The sequence below is a fragment of the Leiobunum rupestre genome, chromosome 2 (genome assembly GCF_980474605.1).
Source record: "Leiobunum rupestre chromosome 2, qqLeiRupe1.1.hap1, whole genome shotgun sequence".
Classification (NCBI taxonomy): domain Eukaryota; kingdom Metazoa; phylum Arthropoda; class Arachnida; order Opiliones; family Sclerosomatidae; genus Leiobunum; species Leiobunum rupestre.
The window spans coordinates 86089148-86117102 of record NC_143385.1 but is presented as its reverse complement, the minus strand read 5'-3'; the positions used below and the strand labels follow the sequence as shown (position 1 = coordinate 86117102).

The window sequence follows — 27955 nt, the reverse complement described above, 5'->3', positions numbered from 1 at the left end:
CACTTGGCATGAAGGGCTTGCTACTACCCTCCTACACATAGTAACAGAGCCACCTGTTTAAAGCAATTTTAAGTTGCTGGATGACTTGGGTCTAAGGTGGTGCCTTGGGTATTAACCTAGCTGATTATTATTATTATTATTATTAGCTCATCAAGCGCTGAGGGACATTTGCTCTGTTTGTCCAACCTTGGGGGCTCTTATGATAATATCCTTATTAGCTGTAATTTCTTTATTTTATTAATAGTTATTTGTCTGCCAAGCTGTTCATAAATGAGATCAAACTGTAAGGAAAATAACTAAAAATTCAAACATGAAAATTGCAACAAAAAATGCACAACATTAAAAAAAAGTAAAGTAAAGCACTGGGCAAAGAACTCTACAAATACAATTATTAGAATATAAACAAAATTATGAAACCTGGGAATTAGGAAGTACCAAAATGTGCAACAAGTAATTTAGAATAATTATGCTGGGGAATTATAGATTGAGTGAGAGAGTTCCAATCATTTATGGTACTATGGGAAAAGAAACTGAAACGGGTAGCAGTGATGCCCTGGGGTTTTGTAAGTTTGAGGGAATTACCACTTGTTTTTGGGCCATCATTTAAGGTGAAGTAATCAGAAATTTAGAATAAGGTTATTATGAAAAAATTTGTGTTTGAAGCAAATAGTATTGTTAATTTTTTTTCAGGTCCCAATACACTATTTAGCGCCTTTTCCCCCTCTCTTGTATGCCCCACACATTCGCCAATACCAACACCCTCGTTGGGGCGTCCAGGCTTGGGTTTTTGGGCAGAGGGTATGGAGAATGGGGGTTGAAGGGTAAAACTAAAGATGGCAGGCCCAGAGAAATACCGCGGAATAGAGTGTATTTACTGAATATTAAGAAATTTTAAGCTTGGCTGGGCCTGGAAGTTTATTAAGTTTAGTCATGAATATATCTAGCTATGAATATCCAACCCTACGATATAGCCCTTCTATCATGTCGATTTGATTTGGGTGGCAACTTTCGAGACCAGTGAAGCGTTTTCAGCCAATCAGGAGACTGAGGGAAATGACGGCATGCTCCTCACTCGGTCGGAGCAGATGTGATTGATCACGTGACTAGATAAGCCCAACCCAAATTTTAGCGGGAGGTTAGAGAGGCTATTGCTATTGTATATTCATAGCTAGATATATTCATGGTTTAGTGGTAAGTTCTGTATTCTTATTTTGAGCTTTTTGGAGTTGAAGTTTATCAGATTCTAAGCAAATAGAGGGAGTTATATAGTGACTTAAAAATTTTTTGGATCCCGGAAATAAGTTCAGCATATAAGCATGCCATTTTTAAACATGGCCTCATATCGTAATACCTTCACACAGAGTGCAGTCTCTCGTATGCCTGTTTTTCCCAATTAGAGAGATGGCTCTATTCATTTGCATGCTTGCCAGATAAATTTAATGACACTGAAATATGCCTGTATTAATTAGTCTTAAGGCATATTAATTTTTTTAAATAAGTATCAAAAGGCAATAACAAAAACTAAAATATTCCCAAGGCTGTAAAAATATGGGAATAATATTTATCTCCAAAAGTAATGTATTTTTACACCATTTTGAGGGATTAAACGTATTTTTACTGTATTTAATTTGATTGAACCCAAAAACACTTCCATATGTCATCGCTTTGAATTTATTTAGTTATTTAAGTTTTCATATAATTTCATTTTGGAAAGCTTGAAAAACATTCTTTTCAGATATATTTTGTGGAATTTTAAGGAGTTTTGTGACAAATATATAAGAAGTTGAAAAAATTGTTTTTCGATGGTGCTAGAGCCTAAATTAAAGTGGAACTTAAAAAGTTTAGTTTCATTAATGGCTCAACACCTATATTAATTTGGAGAATTTGCCGACAGAGTCTTCTGAAGAACTGAGACACTGTGCGATTATTCCCCACAAACAAATAAGCTCCATAATAAAGTGTTCCTTACGCATACATATTCGTGGGGGCCTACATAGCCTTACTACCTGGGGAGGGGGCCCGTTTCTGGAATAGCGTTTTCCATTTGTTTGCTCTAGATTCACTCCGAATCTGTATCTGACGTCATAGAACCTAGGTAGTTGAATTAAAAAACTGGCCACTTACCATTTTTAACCTTCAAAATCAGGCTTTCATAATTGATGGTCAAATTATCTATTCTTGACAATGTGCTAGGGCATAGGCTTAGTAGGTTAGTTATTATGGGTATTTCAAAATTTTGGGAGTGTTAAATTAAGAACTATAAATCTGCTTAAAGGGACTTCCAGGAAAGACCTAATCGATTTGAAATACGTCACTCAGTCGTAACTTTAGCTTCACAACGAACGCCGACCGAATGACGTATTTTAAATTGACGAAGTCGCTGCAGGTGACACTGGCTGGGTTATACGCCACTTCAAAGTTGCCAAAGCGCGTCCCCACGATTTTCGACGCCCTCATGGGCCCTCCCTTGAGTTCCTCCACAAGTCTGTGCGCCCCAAAAACCGTACTTTGGGTTCCTCTCGACCTTCTCTTCATCCCTCCAACTTTGTGTCATTTTTCCGCTGCTCAACCGACCCATCTCCTATGCCGACAACTCAAACTTACGGACCGTCTCTAAAGTTCTAAAGTTTTTATTAACTGGCAAAAGGCAATGCCAATCACGGCCGTGGGAATACAGTAGGCGCTAACATAGCGCTAGATAGTGATACAGTTCGCGTGTGAATTTAGTCCGATTTGGGAGACATTTAAGGAAGTCCCGGGGGGAATTCCAATCGTGGACCGAGGAGGGGATAAACGAGGTCCGTCGCAGCTGTGTCCTCGTGAAGGGGAGGACGTAAGTAGAGCCGCACTTTGAGCCGCGAGGGGGCTGCACCCAAGACGAGATAGCGCAAGATATTGGCGAGAGTGCACAGTTCGCCTTATGAATGAATTAATTGTGACGAGTCGCTTGTCGCGTCGGCGTTGTACAAGTGTCAGCCATTCCACGTTGTGCAGCACACGCGTGATGCTAATATCCCACGAGAAAGCCGATTGAAGTGGCAAAGCGAACAGCTTTACGTTGCACCAACTTATGCTTACCCGCCTACGTGTGCGGCGACCAGACTGCCGAGCAGTATTCCAGGATGGGCAAGACATACGTTTTGACAGCAGAAGCCTTCGTGGTGAAGGAACAGCCGTAAAATTTCTAGCGGAGAAGGCCGAGCGCTCGATAAGCCTGTGAGACGACCCTGGAGATATGAGTGTCCCAGGAGAGAGTCGAGTTGAGTGTGACCCCCAATTACTTGAACTCAGGTACGTGACGTAAGTGACAAGGTAGGATTTTATGTGATAAGACACGGCGATGAGGACACATCAACCTTTGCCGTTACGATCGCTACGATACACGCTGAAGTCCGAGCCGAAGATCTCCGAGGAATCGATCGATGAATTGAGGCTGGTCTCAGTGAGCGCTACAATAGCGGGTCGGAGGGCCGCCAAGTAACCCTGGAAATCTGAGATTTTGTTCCCTAGCGATTGCATATTGGAGTGGAGTAGGGTCGTGGCCTCCCGTAGAGGTCAAGCCGTAGCAGCACTTCGTCTGGACGGGTGAGACGAAGCTTCACCTCTGCACAGTCCAATCTCGATGCCCGCTTCCCAGCTGGATGGGTCGAGGGCAAGGTCTACACACTGGGTTTGAATGGTCGCGTAAAACCGGCTGAGAGGCTGTTAGTAGGGGCCTTCTGAACTTTGACGGGGACAACGCCGAGGGTTTCTTGGTGCTTCTGGACCATGTCCTCGGTAGCTGCTTCATGGACGTGTGATATTTCGATAGTGCGCACGTCCTCGGCAGCAAGGCCAAGGATCGCTGCGTCAGTGCTTACACCCCTGGCGCCGGAGAACTGATATTTGACAACGGAGCGTTTGGCCACATCGAAGTAAACGCAAGGAGGCCAAAGAGATCCATCCAGAACCCACTGTAGGTGGGCATCCGCCACATCAAAGAAACCGATTTTGTATCGATGACCTCGTTGGAGGAGGGTTCGTATTGAAAAAGGCTGAACGCCATGTTTAGAGAGGTGAGTCAGCAGATCCTGGTTCTCAATTGAGGGGTGCAGCCGCGAAAGCAATATCGTAACCCTAGGGTCAGCGGCTTGTAGGCTGGGCCTGGCTGCCCCAGTAGAGGTGCCGACAGCCAGTCTGGAGAGGGCATGCGGTGGAGGCCGAGTTGCTGAGGGGGTGACACTTCGTCCAGGGCCACCCTTAGCTTTCGGTTTGGTAGACCGCTTATCCACAACCAGTTTCCACGGTGGGAGCGTCGGAGCTGGTTGCTTGGAAGTGGAGGCCATGGCAGCCCAAGACGATTTCAGAAGCATCATGGGCGTCCGAGTTGAGGGAAGATGAGTCATCGATTCTTGGAGCATCCAGGGTGATAGGCGAAACAGCGGTAGGGTTGACACTGGTAACTACCCCTTCAGCGCCGGATTTAGGAACACCGGACCCAGTTGTGAGCGCCTTGTTAAAGGCAGCAAGTGTGGTGACTGGGAAGGTACCAGTATCACTGAGAAGATGGGATGGAACTCTGGTACGTTCTACGGCCGTTACCCGGGCAGTGAGGGAAGCACAAGACTTTTCCAGGGCCGAGATGTAGCCAAACAGTGGTGGCAGTTTCGTAGTAAACTGATCACAAGCCCAGACCCAGTGTAGTTTAGTGCTAGCATTGATGTTTAGACAGGCCATGTGGAAATAGGAAGAGCATAGTGCGCAAGACAGCATTTTACCTTCTGATTCATCCTTCCTCCCCTTAGCACAGTCAATTTTGCAGTATAGTTTTTGGAAGTGGAGCTGGCAGCGAGGGAGCTGTTATGGTCGTGCCCAACTTGTTTTGTAGCGGCCGGGGTATTCCAATTCGGTGACCTTCTCTCCTAATAACAATAAAATTGGGCATTACTCCAACTCTCACGCTGCCCAGCCCTTTCGTGCGTAGCTACCTTGACTCTCATGCTGTCCATTTTCACCCCTCACTTGCCACGTACTTACACTGCTTACAATCTCTTCTGCCGTTGAAGAATCCAGTGTGTTCAAATCGTGCAACTCCCTCATTATCTACTTACGGGGCTTCTTCATCCTCATCATTATCTACCGCTCTTCTCACAAATGCCAATGGTCTAACCTCTGTTTATAAGCGCAACGAGCTCTCCCAACTCCTTCTATATCGCAAAGCTGTTTTTGCTGCTATAACCTCAACATTTTGGTCTTCCGACATTCTGGACAGTGAACACTCAATTCCAGGCTACTCCCTCTACAGGCAAGACCGGGGTTCTAGTAACTACGGCGGTGTTGCCTTATATGTATCGAACTCTCTATCGGCCAGACTCTTACACTTTAATGACATTAACTTACACGACTTTTCTCCCAGTTCTCGGGGCCTTGACATCTAAATAGTTTCAATTTCTCACAATGTAACCACCTTCATGACATTTATCGCTTACTAACCAAGGTCAACGTTAATAAATCCCCGGGACCTGATGGTGTTTATCCTTTCCTACTCAAATCTCTAGCCAACTTAATGGTATCTCGTTCTTTCTCCCTATGTGAGCTACCTTCTGCCTGGAAAGAAGCTAACATAACCCCGATACATAAATCTGGCTCTCGATCCGATCCCACTAAGTTTCGCCCAATTAGTAACTTAAACCACACTCCGAAACTATCAGAATCCCTAACCCAGATTAGCTACGGTCATTTCTCTTTTTCATTAATATCTTTTCGCCGTTCCTACACGGATTTTTAACTAATCGCTCTTGTTTGACCAATTTGCTACACGCTACTAACACCTGGTAAAGATGGCTTGGTGAGGGTTAAAGCGTAGATGTCATTTACTTCGACTTCTCAAGGCATTCGACTCTATCCCTCACTCTTGCCTTCTGGAAGCCCTTCACTCTGCAGGTGTCGTGGGGGACGCATTAACGTGGATTGAAAACTACTTGCATGACCGTCGTCAACGGGTTGTTCTTCAGGGCGAAGCATCCTCCTGGAGTTCTATTGGCAAGGAAGTACCCCAAGGTGCGATTCTGGCGCCCCTAATTTTCAATGTCCTGATTAACTCAATGCCAGATGCAGTCATCTTCGGGCTATTATTGCTTTTTGTAGACAACTCCAAACTTTCGGCTAAATTAAAGCCGCTCTCCGATTGTTAGTAAAGTCACTAAACGGGTTCGCTTTATAGCAGGACTAGTGGGCCGCAACCTTTACTTTCGCTCCCCGCATATTATTCGCACGTTGTATAACACTCTTGTTCCCCAATTTTTGATTATTGTTCCCCTATTTGGACCCCCCACCTTGTAACTGATCAATTGACACTTCAAAAGGCCCAGAACCGCTTTTCAAAATTAGCCTCCAAATTTCAATCCTTTCATGCACCCTCTCGACTTAAATCTCTTAAAATTCAATCAGTTTCAATTCGCCATAAAATTAACAACCTTAGTTTGCTACAAATTTTTTTATAACGACTTGGTTCTAGACTTTTATGAATTTTTCACCGTACCTGTTGGTTCGCGTACAAGGGGTCTTTTCTCAAAGATATACAGGGTGTCTCAATTTGCTCGATCAGGCCATTTTTCTCAAAATGTATTTATGCTAGGGTTCTGAAATTTTCAGGGTTTATTTGTTAGGTATGGAAGGCTTTGGTTACTAAATTTCAGAAAAATCGAACGATTTTGTGCCGTTTTGGAAAATTTATTTTTGCACCGGTAGGTGTCACGCAAAATGATTCAATAGAAAAGTTGTAGGGCATAGTCGAAAGTGTAAAAATAATTTTGGTTCGGTTGAAAAAGACCTATTTATCACTGAGTTTGGAGGTCGGGGGAAAAAACAAGTTGTACTAGCAGGCAATAGCCTTTAACGTAAACAATCGTACATAATCACAACACACATGTACATTTATTTTAGGGAACTTATGCTTTCAGCTATGTAGTTAATAATCACATCTGCAAAAAGTTATTGTTAAAGAAAATTATTACGTTCAACACCTAATTAGACAAAGTAGACAAAGACCGCATCTTCCATTTCGACGTGGTTACGAGTAAGATCATCAAACAAAGATATGTAGACCAAAAATTACGCTTATTTTTCTTTTGTTGTTTTTAACGTGAAATATCAATTGTCCGAGTAGTATTTAAAGCGTTTACATTTCAAAGTTAAAACATAATCTCAGCTTGGCCGATTGTTGTCCAGTATGCCTCTTTACACTCGAGATCAGCGCGCTCGTATGCTAGAATTATTTTACGGAGAAGGTCGTCGTAATGCTACTCTAGTAAGTCAGTTATTTAGACAAAGATTTCCCAATTGCAGACCAAGTCATACGACGGTTCTTAGAGTGGTCCGCGACTTCGACAACTGGGGTAATATCAATCCGAGGTTTCGTGGTCGTGGTCTCCAGGACATCAACATGGAAAACACCATACTTGCCTACTTCGTCGCCTATCCTCGAGCGAGCGTCAGGACTGCCAGCTTTGACTTAGGGTTGGATCGAAACTACGTTTGGAGAACACTCAAAAGACACCATTTTCATCCTTATCGAGCGACACTTCACCAAGGACTGCATGACGGTGATAGACAGCGCCGACTCTACTTCTGCAATTGGTTTTGCCTCATGGCTGACGCACACCAGGATTTTCACGATGAACTACTGCTGTCCGACGAATGTTCATTCGGAAGAGATGGGCCTTTCAACCGTCAAAACCAACATATGTGGGACTACGAGAATCCACACTGGAGATTTCCTCACCGCCACCAAGTGCAGTTTCGCTTAAATGTGTGGGCTGGTCTGTTAGGTGACAGAATTATTGGCCCGTTCTTCCTGCCAAATCGTCTTAACGGTCAAAACTACTTGGAGTTCCTTCAAAATGAAATATCCAACGTGTTGGACGACATTCCTTTGGCCGAGTACAGACGCATCTGGTTCCAGCAAGATGGGGCGCCATTGGTTGCATATCTAAACGACGAGTTTCCTGGAAGATGGATCGGAAGAACTGGTCCTGTTCGTTGGCCTGCAAGATCCCCTGATCTAACACCACTCGACTTTGGGGATTCATAAAGGACTACGTATACCAAACACCTGTGACGAGCGTTGAAGATTTACGACAAAGAATCATCGAAGCATGTCGCCGGGTGACTCCTGAAATGGTTCGGGGAGCATTTCGCAATATGCAACATCGTGCATATTTGTGCATTGCATCAGAAGGTGGCATTTTTGAAAACATTTTGTAGAAGTCATTAAAAAACATTTGTCACTTGGGCGAATTATTATTTGTTTATTTTTCGAAATCTTATAAATGAAATGCATGTTACCTACAATTCGTTAAAGGCTATTGCCTGTTAGTACAACTTGTTTTTTCCCCCGACCTCCAAACTCAGTGAAAAATAGGTCTTTTTCAACCGAACCAAAATTATTTTTACACTTTCGACAATGCCCTACAACTTTTCTATTGAAACATTTTGCGTGACACCTACCGGTGAAAAAATAAATTTTCCAAAACGGCACAAAATCGTTCGATTTTTCTGAAATTTAGAACCCTAGCATAAATACATTTTGAGAAAAATGGCCGGATCGAGCAAATTGAGACACCCTGTATAAGCACCGAGCTCTTACTACCGCACCGCTCGACTTAAACTCATTTGCTCACAGCATTATAAACGACTGGAATTCTTTGCCCCAAGAAGGTGTCTTTCCTCCGCGATGAAGCCCCTCCTCTTGGAAAGCATGACCAAACAATTGACGACAAAGTGTCATCTCTCGAAACTCTCGTGTAGACTACGTTGAGTTATATTAACCAACTAGCCGAGAAGCCCGTACCAAACCTCCCTGTACTCCTTTAAACCCCCTGTATCCAATGGCTGATGCATAAAGGCTACGGGACTAACCTACGCCGAGAGAGCCACGGGACTTTAAAATCGGAATGACCCCGAAACCCCCCTCCCACCTCCCCGTTTCCGAAACTCATGGGCCTTCTGAAACTACTCCATACGGACACGGAAACCCTCCCCTTGTCTACGCTACTGTTAGAAACTGTCCATAATATTTTATCTTCACTGACTAAACTTGAACAGTCTGATTGACATCTCCAAAATTATAAATGTTTTTGAGAAAATTGACCCTCTTCTTCAAAAACATGAAACGGCCCATTTATCTGAAGTAACCGCTAAGGTTCAGAAGGTTGTTGACAAACGTCAAGAAGACTTACGGAAAATAATGTGTTACTACTTAACGTCCCCGAAGATCAACATTCTTCTGATGATTGTTCAGGAGTGGACGCTCTCAAGGAAAGGTGAAAATTTTCCATTATTTTAACAAGCGCTATATAAATAGTGATTTGCAGGTCCTGGCTGTCGGAAATATTACTTCTCGGCGATTTCTTGGGAGGATAATTTATTGACGCGTCTATTGAATATAATAAGAAAATCGTTAATAGAGAAACGTGAGTAAAAGAGTGGATGTTAAACGACACTCTTTCAAAATGAGATAAAGTAAAATAATTTTTATTTAAATTACACCTAAATAATAGTTTTAAGAAGTAACAATTAATTGAGCTCTCAACTCAGTGTTTTGAATTTTATAGTTAAAACAATCCCACGTCTATTGAAAAGGGGCTGCGGCCCGAAAGCTCGCCAAAGAAAATTTAAAACCTTTTTTTGAATAAAATTACATTTTACCATGAAGTATCCGTCACGGACTCATGTAGTGAATTTTATTTTATAATCCCACGTGAGAAAAATAACGTAAATTTTTTTAAGTGCTTTGATTGGTTCACTCTTCAAAAGTTGGGCTGCTGACAAAAATCGGGTCCACATCAGACAGAATTTGGGTCGGGCAGACTGTTCAGACTGTCCAATTAGTTGGTCCCATGTTAGTCGGAGATAGATCGTATACGAAAAATCCTGTTGTGTGAAAGGGGCTTGAGACCTTATAGAGACGTTGGAGGAGAGAAATTCCGCAACCCAGCTCAGGAAGATTAATTTTATTTTGGTCAGCACTCGTCTATAGTGTTGCCATAATTTAGAGGAATTTGAAACCGAGGGGCAAGTCACTTCTATTTTGGGCGCGTCTTAATCACAGTAAAATGATTAAATCAGGGTAATCAAGATTATAAAATCTAATCACGATTTAAACGATATTTAATCATTCTAATCACGATTTAATCAATCTAATCCCGATTTAAACGAGATTATATCATTCTAATCAGGATTTAATCTTATTAATCAGGATTTAATCATTTTAATCCGATATAATCTGATTTAATCATTTTAATCACGATTTAATCATCTTAATCACGATTTAATCAATATAATCGATCGAATCAAGATTTTATAAGTAAAATCAAAACTAAACAAGACGTACGACGGTCAGAATACACACAATCCTTCTAAAGTGTTAAGTTTGTTTGAGCTATTCACAGCAACCTGCAACGCCGGTGTCACAACCAAAATATATCCACGGTCACACATAAATACAAATTTACACTTATTTGTTACTTCTAGTCATACTTTGAAAGCATCAAAGATTCCTTCTATCAGTGTCACTCTTATTTTTTACTTCTGATAACACTTATTTGTTACTTCTAGTCAGCCGTTGAGTGCCACACTTATTTCTTCTGGTTATACGACAAAGACTAGTTCGATCAGTTTCATACTTCTGGTCATACGTTGAAAGCGCGGCGCTCACTCTGAACGGCCTTGAAAACCTCAGAGGGAAACGGGCGTTTAGACCCGCTTGTAAGAACCTTGGCGTACACCTCTAGTCCTCTATAAACACCCGGATTTACAATGTTGGAAATTGCGAGGTCCGTATACGCTGCCCAAAAAACCTTACTTAGAATTAAATTTAAGGAACGTATTTGCAATTCTAGGTTATATGTAAACCACAGATATTCAAAAATACAACTTTCATGAATATCGGACTTAAATTAAGGAACTGTATGTAGATTTTTTGGCGAAAATATAAAACCACGAAAATTGGGGTACCGTAAATTACCCTGAAAACTATACTAAAATATAATATTTACTGATATAACCGAAGTTGTAGGTCCGCTGAATCCTAACCTATCCAATAATAGTTTTTTTAACGTTATCGGACTTAATTTTAAAGAAAATATCAACCACACAAAGCCAAACTACCGGAAACGGTAAATTGGGCAAATGCCCAACTTCTTGGGCTTCGATTTCAAAAATTTATGAAAGGCTTTCAATGGCGATGCATGTACACTCGAACGAGATATCATTGACTCTTCTAGTCCTAACCGTTGAAGAGTTATGCGTGACACGGCGGCATCGGCAACGGCTACACTGTACGTGAGACTAATAACGATAATTTAATATTAATTATTAATATTGATAGTTCTATCGCGATATTGTTTGATTGAAATGATTGAAAAAATAACATCACATTTTATTTAAAACAAGCTATCACAGTTTTGTAACTTTTTCTTTTGGAATTTTTACTGATAAATATCACATTTCTTCATGGATTTAAGGAAACATTTTACATTATCATTTAATCCGAGTGAAAATCACGATACGAGATCGCGGTAAACGTGGGCCTCGACGTCGGCGGCAAATCGAGCGCGGTAAATACGAAATAATTATTATCACATATTTAATTATTCTTATCCGCTGGTTTTAATTACACACAATTATCATTCGAATCACCAATATAATCATTCTGATTCTCGTTCTAATTTCGAATCGCGATTTAATCATACTAATCACGATTTAATCATTAAATCATTATTAAATCAGATTTAAACATTCTAATCATGATTAAACCCGATTTAATCAACATAATCGTGATTAAATGTAATTTAATCATAATAATCACGATTAAATCGGATTTTATCTTTCGAGGGGTGCGTCGTTAATCAAGGAAGTGACCTGCCCCTCGTTTGAAACTAGTGATGCTATTTTTATATCATTTAACCTTGACCACTAGATGTCTTTAAAAACGTACGACGACCCAAAAAGACCACTCCCCCTATACTCGAAGTGACTGTTAACTTCGAACATTACCAAAGGCTGAGATTTTTCGGCCTCCGCCTGAAATATAGTCTGCTAAATAGAGTGATCTAATCTATATATTGGATTAGAGTTAGATGCAATTTATGGCTTGCCACTAATATCAAGTAAGAGCTTGTAAACCAAAATTAGTATTTTCATAAAAATATTTTCCCATTTAAAAATGTAATTTATAGTACCTCAACCACCGGCATACATAATAACATCCGCTTATAAATTAAAAAGATTGTGGCTTCCTGTTTTAAACGATTTTACAACTTGGGACTAACGATTGGACATAAAACAGCTATTTTTTCTACGTAAATTAACGTAAGTTGCGAGATAATTTATTATCTGTGGATGCTCTTATTTGAAAATTGCATCTTTAAAAAACAGAGGAGGACTAACGCCACCTATTGAGCAGATAATGAAGTTACTCGGATGTTTATTAATGTTATAATGCCGGCCGCTTTAGTTGACTCAGGTAACATTGATTTCGAGTAAAGGAAACTTGTACTTCGCCTGTACCAGACTTAGGTACGTACCGCCTGTGCTAGAAGTATCGTACTTTCACAGTCTCAGAAACACCTTCTATTCTCCAAGTAGATACGCAAGGTTTTCAAGATAATTTTCAAATGACCATGAGGGCCTGGTTCGAGGTCATCTTAAAGGGCAACGCAAGCTCTGTGGCAAAAAGAAAAAGCACCGTACTTTTTAACCCCCTACACCCCCACTCGGTACTAGCGAGACCACGCAGAGTTTACCGTCAATTTCGCACTTTGCATACATATCACACAAATGCCAGCTCACTTGCGTTGTCCTTTAATTTTCATTGAAAAATGTTGCCTGTACGGAGTAGGGCTCGGCGTTCGGATGATAAATTTCCGTTAATTTCTTTTATATCCATATCCGAAAATTATCCGAATATAAACTTATTTGTTACATATCAAATCGTATTATAGTCGTGAATAATATCCATAAATAAACAGTTAATCGGATTTATTATGATTAATTGAAATTTTGGCGGTTAATGTATCCATTTCCCCGAGCTCTAATACGGAGAAAAATAAATAAAATATAAATTTCCTAGAAAAATCAGGTAACGAGTTACTAAAGAATGATAAAATTCTTTACAATGCAGTCCATAGGTGGTTCCTTTTAACTTAACATTACGTATATAATAATCTCCACCACTCTCCCCCTATTCGGCTTTCCGTTGCTATGCAACTCGTTTTGAAATTTTTAATATTTAGGCTTAGTTTCTCTATTCGGTGTTATAGTCGCAAGCCAGATTACCCGCACGGTACTGACGAGTCCTAAATAGGACGGAACCGGTCTACTGTTGGATTTTCTGGCTATTTTATTTTATTTTATTTTATTTAATTTAATTTATTTATTCACTCGAAGATCTATTTGGTCCAAGTTTCGCGAGTTTTTGTCCGCTCGAAGACCTATCGGTACGAGTTATTAGTAAATTTTTAAATTTCTTCAAATTTGTTTAGGGTTTAGCTTTGTTATCCCTATTCATTATGGACTTATCTACTTATTCGCCAATTTTATCAACGACTTACATTTAAGTAAAAATTGTGACAGGTATATTTCAAATTTAACCATTGTATTTCATTGTTTATCGATATACGATACGTCTGTACATCTTCTTTTCATTTTCAGCTATAGCGAAAGTTCTAGAATTACGATCATTTTTATAAACTCGTAGAACATATGTAACATAATTACTCATAAGTATGCCACTAGCTCTATTTCTTCGCTAACGGTTTGTTTCGCAGATATTGCGTCATCCGTACCCTACGTAATATTTATTTGACGTCATCGAATCTCAATGTCGATTATGCCGTCGCGCAATTAGCTCTACGTCTAATAAACCGACGGCCATTATTTTAGTAAGAAAGGCTTAGGAGCTAAAGTTACCTTCAATATACTGTCAAGTGCTGTTAATTTCATTAATTTGCAAATTAATGAAGTTTTCGGAGACTCGTGCTCTAAAATAAATTTGCATTGCCAAATAAAAGAAGCAGGTTTATTGGAAAAAAATAATTGAAATTCCGGTTGAGCGTTTTTGGGGCATCTACAAGGCTTAGGCTGGAGTCCTAACTCTTCTATATAGGCTTGTTATGGGTTTTAATAACGCTTCGATGACTTGTTTCATGTTCGGAAAGCGATCACTGAACCGTATTGGTCATTTTCCCCAACCTTTTCTTTTTCTAAACTACTCATTATTTAACTTCATCCGCACAAACCGAGCGAGTTTATACATTTCAATAAAGCTACATTGGGTTGACTAAAATTCCGACACAAAAAATTCTTTCTCAATTTAGAGGTTTTCCATTGGCTTAAAAACTTATGTTAGTAACCAATAGTGTGACTCCCAAAATTACTAGGATGAATAAAAAGGTTAAAATCTAACGTAGTCCACCTTTTTACTGGTTCGTGGTGAAGCAAACCGTTAGTGAAGATTTCTGAAGGGAATAAAGGTACAGTGGCATACTTATGAGTAATTATGTTACATATGCTATTAGGTGTTTCTGTAAAATAAAACAAAAATTAAAATATAAAATGTTTTTCTCTGCGTCACGAGCGCTAGATTTTTAGTAATTTATTGGCAAGCGCGTTTCGCACGTGGACTGTAAATTCCAAAATCTTTATCGACACCAGCGCGTGCTCTCTAACTTCAATAATTATGATAAAATAGTTTGAACATAGTTAAAGAGGTGGCGCCACAAACTTGGAAACATGATTAAATTTTAGGACGGAGCTTTGGAATTTATTTCAAATAAATAACTTTTTGTTTTACATTGGTTCCTATTTTAAAATATTTGGTCCCTATTTTACCCTATTTCTATCGCGAAACGTCCCTTTTTTCCCTAATTTAATCTGTACGGACGCCCAATGAGAGGCGACTTTTGAAGTTAAAACGTCGCTTCTCATTGGTCGTCCGTACGGGATTTTCAAAACACACGGCGATTTCGCGTTGGCGGCGTCTGCTTTTTTCGGCATAGTTTTTATTTTCTTAAAATTTGAGTTTACATTTTTTCTAATGACTATAAATTGGAAAAACATGTAGTTTTGAAAGCTGAATAGTTTGAAGGTACTGTATTTTCCGATTTCATTATCCCTTTAAACCAGTGGGGAGAGAACTTGCAAACTCAATGCAGAAAGAGTTGTTCCGAGGTTTTCATCCAGTGCCACAAGCTAGGATCGAACCCGGCTCCTCTTGTGGCGTGACCGTGCTAGAGGTCCTCTCACCTCTGGTTGGTTAAATTTGTGTCTGCTATGGATTTGATGGTTTTTCCCAACTTGTTATCCTCAGCAAAAAGGCTGAGGAATGATTGGTGGATGGTCCTCGGTAGATCATTAATGAAGATAATAAAAAGAAATTTGCCAATGCCTGATCCCTGGGGCACACCACTACTTACAGGGAGCCATTCTGAATATGACCCTTCGAAGCATACTCTGTTTCCTTAAAGACAAGTGGAGTAGGTCAAGTGCCCGTATTTTTGAAAGCAGAAGGGAATGCGGCACAGTGTCCAACACTTTTTGAAGATCCAAGAACATTATATTTACATAGTTCCCCTCCATCCATAGCTTTCTTTATTTCTTCAAATTTCACAAGTAGATTTGTAATGCAGTATCTGCGCGTAACAAAGCCACGTTGTGCATCGTCAAAGTAACCTCTTTACACCAAAATGGAGACAGTGACATCTCTGATAAACCCTTCTAGGTTTTTTCCTGTGATTAGGGCTCGGCCTTCGCGTAAGAAATTGTCCGTTCATTTCTTTTATAATGCAAGTGTAGCTGCACCATCTTTTAGTTTGGGATATATTTCATCATGTTCTGGAGACTATATGCGTTTGAGTTTCGAACAATATAGAGTAGGATAGTCCCAAGTCGAAAGTATCGAGTTTTTCATCCACAGCCCGATAGGCAAAGAAGTCCGAAACGAGGACTACTTCAGGATGCGATTCAGTAGTAAAGACCGAATGAAAGAATGCTACTATATGGCCGACTATATGTCAGATGTCAGATGGCTCAATTAAACATCTTCCATCAAGAGAAACCACGCTGCGGGAAAATCAAACTTACCAGAATATTATTTTAAAGAATTGGTTTTTGACGACACTTTACAAGTAAAATATTGTATTTTTAATGGTTAAAAAAGAGCAAATACGTAATTGCAACAAATTTACGCATGTTTCTAGTTATCTTTGGACCGTAGAATCCATTGAATTACTGATTTTTAGAAAGATCTCGGAACAACTCCTTCCGCGTTGAGTTTGCAAGTTCTCTCCCACTAGTTTAAGGGGTTTTCTTCGGTTTCCCCTTTCTTAAAAACTTGTTGAGGTTAACGGTAATAGTGAGTGTAGGGAGCTGTTGGCTCGCGTGGCATGAAGGGCTCGCCACCACCCTCCTACGCATTTTAACCCGGTCACCTGAATTAATGGCTTTAAAAGTCGCTTGATGACTTAGGCCTAAGGTGGTGCCTTGGGTATTAGCCTAGATTATTATTATTATTATTATTATTATTACTAGGTCGTCGCAAAAACCGAAAACGGCATTTTCAACGCTGACTTGAGCGGAGCGAGCTGCAAATCCAGTGGTTAATTAGGCTTAGATTAATTAAACCCAAGTAGAGAATGAAAAACGAGATAAATAATTTAGTTTACCAAAGATTACTGTTTATTTGGTAAAGATAAAACAAAATAAAAATCGAAAATATCTGTACACAGCTATTGCTTATCTTATTTGAAACTTGGCCTATGTGGTAATACCGCAAAGGATCTTAAGCCTTTCAAGTTCTGTTTTTTTTTGGCAGATAATCCACTCTTATTGTTAATTTTTAAAAGGCGCGCAATATTAAAACCTAGGTTCCGACGTACAGCAATCTTTTCTCTCGAGTCGCTTTCTGAAGCTCCCCTTTTCCTTTCCCCCAATGCGTGACGGACAGCCAACTTTCCTGGAAAGTTTCCACAATGAGAGCTACGCTCAATTATCTAAAACATCATTGTCGAAATTTATTAGGGGCTTGTTTCTATGGCAATCATCACTGATGATTGCCATAGAAACAAGCCCCTAATATTCATCAGGGACACAGTAATCTACTTTAAACATTCCAAGTGTATAAAAATATAATTTCCTAGTAATGGTGTAGCTATTGGTATGTATTTGGAAGTTAAATTTCCCAGTAAAGTCTTTGATTTACGATTACTTGTTCTGCATATTGATCGTCTAACGTACATCTATATTACAGATTGCATCCGATAAGACCAAATTTCCCGCGTATCCTTTGATATACGATTCCTTGTTTCGGATACTGCGTCAAACTAGGGATATTGCCCAACAAAAGCACATTTTTACTTACGACTCTTTTGTATGATCGGTGTTAATCAAATCATAAATTGAGAAATTGAATTGAAAACACGATCTGATTAAACTCTTATTTCTTGGGAGTCATATAAACGATTGTGGCTTACAATTACGTTTTAATAGAAACTTGATTTTCGTTCGAATTGTTTCTTCGGTGCTCCAGCTTTTCCAAATATGTTGAGAGTATTAGTAGTTATATTGGTGGTTTCAGTGGCACTTGTGATGGCCGGCGGAGGTCCAGGATCTCAACCTTCTGGTCAGTTTCCATTTTTGAACATCGATTCACTTTCTATTAACCCCATAAGAAAAGGGTGGATCAATTTTGATTCAAAAATTATACACCAAATTGGGCAGATAGAAATTCGATTTTGATCGAAATTTGTATCCATAACAGAGTATATGACCCAATTATTATGGGTTTATGCCCACTAGCGCAGTTCCCATTTGCACATTTCCCAATAGCGCGGTTTCCCAAAAGCGCGGTTTCCTGTTTGCGCACTTTCCCTATCTCAACAAATGGGTTGAAAACACCTAACCTAACCTACAGTACCTACGCGCCTGCGGCGCGCCCGGCTAACCTAACCTAACCTAGTCATTCCATATTCAAAGTTATATACACTGAAATTTGGATAATTAAACCGCGCTTTTGAGAACTGCGCTTTTGGGAAACCGCGCAAATGGGAACTGCGCTAACGGGAACTGCGCCAATTTATTATGCATTAAATTTAGTTTTATTCCGATTTGAAAAAATTATTTTATGGAAACAGAATTGTATGTGTCTTGATTTCAGTTACAAATTTGAACATTAGATTAAGTCATTTCCGTAAGGTAATTACCGATTCATTGTAAATGCAAGATATTTATATAAAAATAGTTCAATAACGGTTGTATTAAAGAAATGGGTTTAAGTTTAACTTATTATTATAGCTCTTTTGTATATGTTCCTGCAATCTTTTTCGTGATAAAAGTTGGTAGCAAGACTGTCAGGGCCCAAAAACATAAATTTCCTGGTACAGCCTCAAAATAGTTACTTCATGTGATTAAGTTATGAAATGAAAAATTATTAAGCATATTTAATAGCAAAATTTTAAGGTTTTTATTAGCATTTATCGTGACTTTTCTAATGATACTACAAAAATAATCATTAAATCGGGATAAATTTGTATAATGCCTACCAACTACCACATACTAAAAGACTTAACTCACCAGCCCCAATTTCCATATAGAAATCACGCTTCAAGGTAATTTGTGCTTACAAAATAATGTTTCAATGTTTTATTAAAACAGGAGTTGATGGAAGTAAAACGACCGGCAATATGGAAGGTAACACAAATTTTATCAATATTGAAGAAATATTTTGTAAAAACAAATGGGTAGACAGACCTTGGATTAATAATAGTAGTTCCTACCTGTATATATCACTTGGGAAAAAACCTGACAAGCAATTGGATTTTGCTTCGGCGAAGTTAACGGAGAATTTCCGAAACTCCCGTAACACGTAGCCTTCTACAAGGCAGAACACTTAGAAAATGCACGCGGAATGCTAGAGTGATATATCCAGGTAGGAACTACTATTATTTATCCAAGGACCGACATTGCACAACATTCCATTTCCGTATCAAAACAAGTTGGCAAGCCAAAATATACCTCTCCTCGCAAGGGTTTTTAATTTTCAGTGAGGCGTAACTGTATCCGTGGTTCTGCGGTAGAACGCTCAACTGTCGCGCAAGAGGGCTCGGGTTCGAATCCCGGCCGATTAAAATATTATACTACACCCAATGACAAAAAGAGGGCGCTTTTGGAAAAACCTTTTCCCTGATTCTAAGAAACTGGGTACCCAGTGATTACGCTTTGCCCCGAAAATGCGAACGCGTTCGCAGGCCTGACAGACAGACCCACAGACAGACACACAGACAGACTGACAGACACGGTGGTTGTACAAAGTCCCCTCGGAGAGGTAATTAAATTCTTTCAGCTACTATTCGATAGACACGTAGAGATTTTTCATCAGTCTCCTTTGCAAATGGTGGGGCTAATAATAATTTAGATGGCTTTTCTTTCCCAGTCATGAAAAAATGTTTTAGTGCGAATGTGAACTTCGGTCACTTTAGTTATTTAAAGGTCGAGAACAGATCGAGATTCCATTTTCTCGTACGCGAATTTTGACCCCGACATACCTGAACTTGTCGATTTCTTGAGGAGTGATAGTGTGGACAGCTTGACCGACGGATCAGACGGTTCTTGAATTGAACATACATAATGAGCAACAATAAAAGACGTAAGGTACAATATTCAGAATTGTCCAAGTGGTCACTCAAGCTGTCGGAACTGTCAATCAAGTTCTCGGTCTTTATAAATATCAAGTTAGGAAATAATATTAAATTTAATCTGTGTTAAAAATTAAAAAAATTGGTTTAAGTCGATTTACCGCTAATTCTATAGAAATTTAACTGTTCTAATAGTTCTTCTAATAGGCCTTCTGGGTTTAATATTGCTCTTACGTCAGTCTCTTACTTTTAAAAGTCTACGAGCGTGCGCTACAGTCCCCAGGAATATAGCTTTTTTAGCGTGCGTGCAAATCGCTCGTGCAAAAAATAAATTAATGAAGTTGTGAAAGACAACTTTTTATTTTATACAATCAACTATTACAATGGTTACTTTTCCTGTCTACACAAGTAATTTCTGCACCAGCAAGTGGAGGTTCAGCACCAGCAAGTGGAGGTTCAGCACCAGCAAGTGGAGGTTCAGCACCAGCAAGTGGAGGTTCAGCACCAGCAAGTGGAGGTTCAGCACCGGCAAGTGGAGGTTCAGCACCGGCAAGTGGAGGTTCAGCACCGGCAAGTGGAGGTTCAGCACCAGCAAGTGGAGGTTCAGCACCAGCAAGTGGAGGTTCAGCACCAGCAAGTGGAGGTTCAGCACCAGCAAGTGGAGGTTCAGCATTTCCATCAATTACGATCAAAACATAACTTTCTACAAACGATTCTAATGCAACAACATCATAAATATAAAATTAAAGATAAAAGAATAAAATTTAAACTATAGAGTAGCTGTTTACTTCATTCGTTGATTTTCTTTTCTTAATCGTATACTTTTAGAAATCGAAATGTCAATAAATCTTTGACCTTTCAGAAGCATTACCAGTAAACCGATAATTAATTTTCATTTGAAAATGATTATGCTAAAGTAGCTGGAGTTTAAAGCCCTTTAAAAAAATTAAAAATGCGAGGAGGCCGGAGAGAAGATTGGGGCCTATTTGACCATTCCTCGCGCTCTTATAGCTTTGACAATCTACAGTTTAGCTTGTGCTTCACGCCCACGGGATTTGGTTTCCATGATAATCTTTTCAATAGAAGAAAAAGTGATTATAAAGATAAAACAAAAAGTATAAGGATTTGCCACCGAACTTTGGAGCCCCTTTAAGAAATATTTTAGCCTTTCCTGAAATAAAAAGCGCACAAAGCAATAGAAACCCGAGAACTCTTCTATCACCCTGTCCTAAAAGATTAGCGCACTGACTTAATAGTATTTTTACCATAAAGAGAAACGATTACAATCATTACAGCACTTTATCAAACACCTTGCCCATAAATTAGGAACAATATTTCGATCATCCTACATTTAACATAAGTAAGCTGTTTGTGAAGAAAAATAATAAAAATAAAATGTATACGTCACTCTCACTGTTAACCCTCTAAAATGATATTGTTGGTGTATTTTTATTTAAAAAATAATCATTAAGAGGCTATTTAAGGCCGAACATTAGACGGTAAAATAAAGTCCTTTGGCTTCCCGGCCTAGGAAGGGTTTTTTGAAGTTGAGGGTACGAAAAAATGGGAACATTTCTTGACGGAATGGCTGCCTTCCTCTAAGTTAGTGTAGGGAGCTGTTGGCTTGCGGGGCTTGCCACCACCCTCCTACGCATTGTAACCCGGCCACCTGAATTATAAGGCTTTAAAAGTCGCTCGATGACTTGGGTATTAGCCTAGCTGATTATTATTATTATTATTATTATTCGCTTCGCTACTCAATATAGTAGTATCGCTCATTACCTTTCAGCTATGGTCGCCATTTTGAGGGTAGTTTTTAATTTACACGAAAAAGTAAGGGTGACGTCGACAAACGTCACGCCGATATTACTCTATTGTCACTGTAATAAAGCCGATATTATAGTTACACCAGGGCAACAGCCAAATTACCTATAAAATCCACCGACGTCCGCCGTGGCCCGGCAGCATTCTCTAAGGTCCTATCTTCAAGTTCAAAAATAGCAAGGACGAAAGGTAAATCCAATCAAGTGGGGCTCGGAAATAATAAGATGTCACCGAAATTTAAAGGGATCCCTCACTCACAACAGGGGAAGGCATAGGGGTCACAAAAAACTGGTTTTCAAGCACACTGCAAGCAGGGGCGGCTGAAGGGTCGGCAACTGCCCGGGGCGCCGGTTTGAGAGGGGAATTGGATTTGTTTATAGAAATTTTAATGAAAGCATAACATACTTTGAAAAATATTTAGCTAATTAGAAATACAAATCGTTTTCCCAACGAAAATGTCCACCATCGTCGATGAACGTTTTTTCGCTAATATTTACTTTACAATAGCAAAAGTAAATAGGGGAAGAAAGTCTGGCACTTGGGTCCAACCGCACGACGTCTTATTTGAGGGGTAAAATTTTTGGGCTTCGGAAATGACTTCCCCCTCGCCTCTTTACAGGGACACAAAGGTATCGGTTGTACTCCGCCACGATGAAAAATAGTTATCTATAAAATACGTGAATAATAAACTTTTGCTTTCGCTAATTTGGTTAATTTAGTTCCTAAATAAAGTAGATATATGATAGAAACTAAAATGCGAAATTTTAAAAATAATAACGCGACTTTTGAAAAGAAATAAACCGTAACTAGAATAACACTCACTTAAATCGTGGAGAGCGTGGCGCCATCTAAGAGCAGAGATCGGGACTAATTGGTAAATCTACGATGTTAAGGCCTAACAATTTGCAAATTTAACTGAAATAATAGCTATAGCTACGAGCTTTTTTTGTTTATTTTACAATTGATAGAGTAATTATTAATTAAAATCCACCGTTATCGAAGGAAATAATGGTCAGCATTTGACAGAGAAACTATTTGAAATCGCGAGGCGGTGACGTGGTTGCCAGGGAATAAAATTCAAAATTTTCATCTTAAGCGGGGACCGGAATAGCACAAATGCACTACTTCGCGCGTAATGCGCTATCCTTATTGGTTAGAAATATCACGTGATCACTAGCTCTTTAAAAAGGGTGTCAAGCATGGTGGAAGGTAAAATCTGGAGGCAGTGATAGACTTTCTCCCCCTATTTACTTTTGACAATAGTAAATAAACCATAAAATTGCAGTGGATAGTTATGACGGATAAAGCATTTTCCTGGTATTTTCATTATAAACCAGGGTATTTAATATGAAGAGGAAAAAGTGGTTGGGCGATACTACAAGAATAGAAGGAAGCCCAAAGTAATACAGTTCTCGAGTTCGGTTTTTGCTCAACAAAGGGTTAAAAACCCATCACGTCGATGGGAAGCATTACTCGTACAGGTCCATGAACGAGGAAAGCGTCTTCCGGAATTGCACGCGACTTGGAATGTCCTTCAGGTGTTCCGGAAGGGAATTGCACTCCTGGACGGAGGAGGGGAGAAACGAATGTTTCCGAACGGCGAGACGGAAACCCGGGAGGACTATGGAGGCTACACGATTCCCTCGGGGGAGGCGATGCCAACCGGAAATGACCGTCGAAAGTGTAGATAGGGCACCAGAAACGCGATGCACGACACTGTTGACAATGAAAAGTCTCTTCAGACGGCGGCGCGCAGTCAGGGTGTTCCACTTATAGTTACGAAGAACCCTCGTCATGGAGGTACTCCACGCGAAGCGGAGGGCTCGGCGCTGGATTTTTTATACTGCGTGGACTCCACTCGTTGTCGAAGGAGACCAAACAGCTGAGCAGTGTTCCAGGATCGGGAATACATAGGTTTTTACACCGAGTGCCCTCTTGGCAAAAGAGCAGTGGAAAAGGTGACGTCGAATGAACCCAAGTGCTCTCGCAGCCTGAGTGACGACCCGGGTGATGTGCGTAGTCCACTCAAGGGTATCAGTGAGGGTCACCTCAAGGTACTTTTGGGATGTGACCAAATGGAGGTCGACATCTTGAAGAGTATATTTAGCGTTATGCGCTATAGCTGGCCCACCCTGCGAACGGAAAGGACAGATCATTTGGCTGTGTTAAGCGGGAGAAGCCACTGGTCACTCCACTTGCTATTAGTGTCTAGGTCAGATTGTAGAGTGTTACAGTCCTGCGACGAGAAGATCGTCCTTGAGAGGGCTACATAATCCGCAAAGACATACATCTTAGAGACGACGTTGTCTCCAATGTCATTGATGTAGATGATGAAGAGGAGAGGTCCCAGGACCGAGCCCTGTTGGACCCAAGTCGACGAGGTGGCCCTCAATCTGCGCCGCCGTAACAGAGGTATGCACCTGGGAGACGCGGAGAGCTTTGGTTGTCTTGGCCGCTAGCCCGGAGTCGACAGCAGCCGGTGGGTTGGTGCCCCATTGTACTTGCTTGCTATTTCGTGGTCGTTTATCCAGCTTTATGATAAATAAACTAGCAGGCCATCTTCTATTTGTTTTTTAGGCTCTTATGAACCTGCATTCAATATTCTAAAATGCATTTAAATCGTTTTCGATGGCTAGTTCCAAAGCAGTCTATCGGTACGATTACATCTGTCGTGTGTCCGTGGTTACAGTTAGTCTCTTCCATTTTACGCGCACGCGCAGAAAGCCATTTATTAGTTTTAGTTAGATATTAATTAGAGTCACGTTGAATTGAATTAAGATGTCCGAGAAAAAGAAGCATTCTGGTTCTTTTTATAAAAAAAGGATATGGAGAGAAGCCGTTGAAGCAGAAAAGCCAGCGACAGCTTTGAACAAGTTCATAAGTGGAGGCCTTAAAAAATCCTGCACAATAGTGTTTTAATTAAGTTGTTAAAGCAATTAATGTAAGGAATAAAAGAATTAAGTTTACTAAGAACAACCCTTGAGTTAAAAATTAAAATATTCATTATTTTTATCTTTAACTCACGGATTCTTTGTAAACTTAATTCTTATATTTCACATATATTAATCGTGATTCAGTATGGACATTATAATTAATGTACTTAAGGTATACTAGTCTTGCCACCTTACGTAGTGTTTCAAGTTCCATGTAAAATGACCATGTACCATAAAAAAGTTATGAAATATGTGTACACAAAGTATTTAAAAAGTGATCAAAGGGATTATTTATTGTTATGAAAACGGTTAATTTATAACATCGACATGGTAATGTTTTTTACGGGGGGGGGTAGTTTAATTTAGTTTCAACATTAGAGGGGCGCCAAAAATTCCCCTTGCCCGGGTGAAAAAATTTCTTGAGCCGGCCCTGACTGCAATTCTGGATTTTTTGTGACCCCTATGCGTCCCCCTGTTGTGAGTGATGGATCCCTTTAAGTCACTCTTTCAAATTTCGTACACGCCAGTGATCTGAAAATTTCCAAATTTCAAATTTCTGATTAAATTTGAGAAAATCTTTTCAAATTTCTCAAAGTTCTCAAATGTTTGGGCAAATTTTCAAATTTTAATCGATTCCGACAAATTTCTCAAATTTAATAAATCTTATGAAATTTGATGGTTTTTCGCAAAGTTTTATGAAATCTTGCAAATATTTGTAAATTTGAATTGAAATTTTAGCAAATCTTGAGAAAATTCATAAATTTCTACGGGAAATTTAAGAAATCTTCAAAATTTACAAATTTACAAAAATCACTGCGTAATTTTCTTCGCCCTGGCTAAGATATCCGAGGCAATATCCGAGCTCGGCTTTATAGGGTGGGTCCGAGGGTGGGTCGATGGGTCTACCATAGGGTTTGCCGAGTGTTCGTTCACATACTACATATTTGTAAAACAAATGGGATTTCTACCATCAACTTCGAGCGCTCAACTTAATCTAACATTGTTTTTGTATAAATCGTAGGTCTTCTTCACCCACCTATACATCGACCTTGAATTTTGCCCCGTTTCGGTTTATGTCTCAGTTGTCTCACCTTGGAGTAGAGAACTTCTCTACTCCAAGGTCTCCCGTACAGTATAGCCGATGCCGATGCCGCCGTGGTGGTTTCGCTTTATGTGGTAGATATTTTATTCACAATTAAGTCCGTCCGATAACATTAAGAAAATATTATTGGATAGGTTAGGATTCAGCGGACCTACAACTTCAGTTATATCAGCAAATATTAAATTAAAGTATAGTTTTCAGGGTAATTTACGGGACCCCAATTTTCGTGGTTTTATATTTTGGTCTAAAAATCTACATACAGTTCCTTAATTTAAGTCCTATTTTCATGAAAGTTATATTTTTGAATAGCTGTAGTTTACATCCATGTATAACCTAGAGTTGCAAATACGTTCCTTAATTTTAATTCTAAGTAAGGTTTTTTGGGCAGCGTATACGGATCCCCGCAATTTCCAACATTGTAAATCCGCGTGTTTATAGAGGTCTACGCGCCCGTTTCCCTATAGCGTTTTTCAAGGCCATTCAGAGTGCGCCGCGCTTTCAACGTATGGCCAGAAGTAACAATTAAGTATGACACTGATCTACCTAGTCTTCGGCGTTTGACCGGAAGTAATAAGTGTGACACTCAACGTAACAAATAAGTGTGATCAGAAGTAACAAATAAGTATGAAATTGATCGAACTAGTCTTTGTCGTATAACCAGAAGAAATAAGTGTGACACTCAACGGCTGACTATAGTAGTAACAAATAAGTGTGATCAGAAGTAAAAAATAAGAGTGACACTGATCGAAAGAATCTTCGATGTTTTCAAAGTATGACTAGAAGTAACAAATAAGAGTATGTGTGACCGTGGAAATATATTGGTTGTGATACCGGCGTTGCAGGTAAATGCTGTGAATAGCTCAAACAAACTTAACACATTAGAAGGATTGTGTGTATTCTGACCGTCGTACGTCTTGTTGTTTCTCGCTCGGTCCAGAATTAAAGATATTTCGTCAAATTTACAAATTAAAAAGTACTGTTACACTCTTTGTCTATCGAAAAAATACTACCTGAATATTACGTTAAAATCCGAGCGGTAAAATCCCGGACATGTTGGTAATATCGAAATGTTGATGTACTACCCTTTAGTCATAATAAACCGAGTAATACACACTTTTAGATTTATTAGTTAAGTAAATTCAATAAAATTGGCGCCTTCACATTAAAACGCAATTATTAACACACCTTTGGAAATTCAAAAGCTTAGATATCCCTTAAAGAAATATTCTGGCTTTGTTGCTTTAAAATTATATAAATTTCAAATTGAAATATCTAACTGCAGTAAGTTTCCTAATTACAATCTTAATTTGCGTTTCTCATAAGCTTTGGTCACACGTTGGAATTGATTTCGAAACGGTTTTGGACCACTTGGGAAGAAAACGATCGAAAACGGTTCTCAAAGTCTCTAGTGTGAACACTAGAGACTTTGACGAAAACGATTTGAGGCCCCTTGAATAGATATGAGATAATGAGAGAAATGTGAACCGAGCTCGAAAGAGCTACAGATTTTCGAAAAACAGTCAAATTAATGAAATATTAAAATGACGATCACTATCAAATATCGTTAAAATTTCCAAATCCCTATCAAATCTCATCAATATTTTCAAATCCCTATCAAATCTCATTAAAATTTGGAAATTCTGCAAATTTTGTAAACTTATGAAATTTCGGTCAAATTTTCAAATCTAGAGGAAAAGATTTGAAAATTTTCAAATTTCGTACGCATTTTAGACGAGTGTCGGACCCCTCGCTTTAAGTACACAAAACCCTCCCGTTCTACTAAATATATTTTAAATATTAAATTTAATTTTGAACAAATTTTCCATCATCTTGTACATTAACTTAATAAATCCCAGAGTTATTTGATCGGAAATGAATTTTTCGAGTTAGCTGGTTTGGGAAATGAGGTAGCAAAACGCGAACACCTTTATTTAAATTAATTTTTAGACAAATCGAATTTTTCGAGTTACCTGGTTTGGGAAATGAGGTTGCAAAACGCAAACACCTTTATTTAAATTAATTTTTAGACAATCCAATTTTTTCGAGTTACCTGGTTTTGGAAATAAGGTTGTGAAATGTGAACACTTTAAATTAATTTTTAAACAATCCAAATTTTTCGAGTTACCTGGTTTTGGAAATGAGGTAGCAAAACGCGAACACCTTTTTTAAAATTAATTTTTAGACAATCCAAATTTTCCGAGTTACCTGGTTTTGGAAATAAGGTTGTGAAACGTGAACACTTTAATTTAAATTAATTTTTAAACAATCCAAATTTTTCGTGCTACCTGGTTTTGGAAATAAGGTTAGATGGCGCCTGTATCAATTGGCACGAAATTCAATATCAAATATCACAATAGTGTATGGCACGCCATCCTGGTCAAAATTAAGTTGAAATATAGGATGATGGTTTGGAAATATAGGGTGAT

The 27955-nt window shown here is 39.3% G+C and overlaps 1 protein-coding gene and 1 non-coding gene across 2 annotated transcripts; both read left to right on the top strand.

Annotated features, from left to right (window-relative positions):
- The first annotated feature begins 1805 nt into the window (after nt 1-1805).
- Nucleotides 1806-1938, top strand: LOC149960214 (small Cajal body-specific RNA 14). Its single transcript, XR_016479360.1, has one exon.
- Nucleotides 1939-17515: 15577 nt separating this feature from the next.
- On the top strand, nt 17516-20444 carry LOC149960213 (uncharacterized). The gene is made up of 3 exons (XM_090166590.1): nt 17516-17659; nt 18691-18726; nt 20080-20444. The coding sequence occupies exons 1-3, from the start codon at nt 17578-17580 to the stop codon at nt 20367-20369; spliced, it is 408 nt and encodes a 135-aa protein (XP_090022716.1). The 5' UTR covers nt 17516-17577; the 3' UTR covers nt 20370-20444.
- The last annotated feature ends 7511 nt before the right edge of the window (nt 20445-27955 follow it).

Coding starts and splice junctions, on each gene's coding strand:
- LOC149960213 (XM_090166590.1), top strand. CDS start 17,578: ATGTTGAGAGTATTAGTAGTTATATTGGTGGTTTCAGTGGCACTTGTG. Junction 17,660..18,690: donor TCCAGGATCTCAACCTTCTG/GTCAGTTTCCAT, acceptor TTATTAAAACAG/GAGTTGATGGAAGTAAAACG. Junction 18,727..20,079: donor AACGACCGGCAATATGGAAG/GTAACACAAATT, acceptor TGTCTACACAAG/TAATTTCTGCACCAGCAAGT.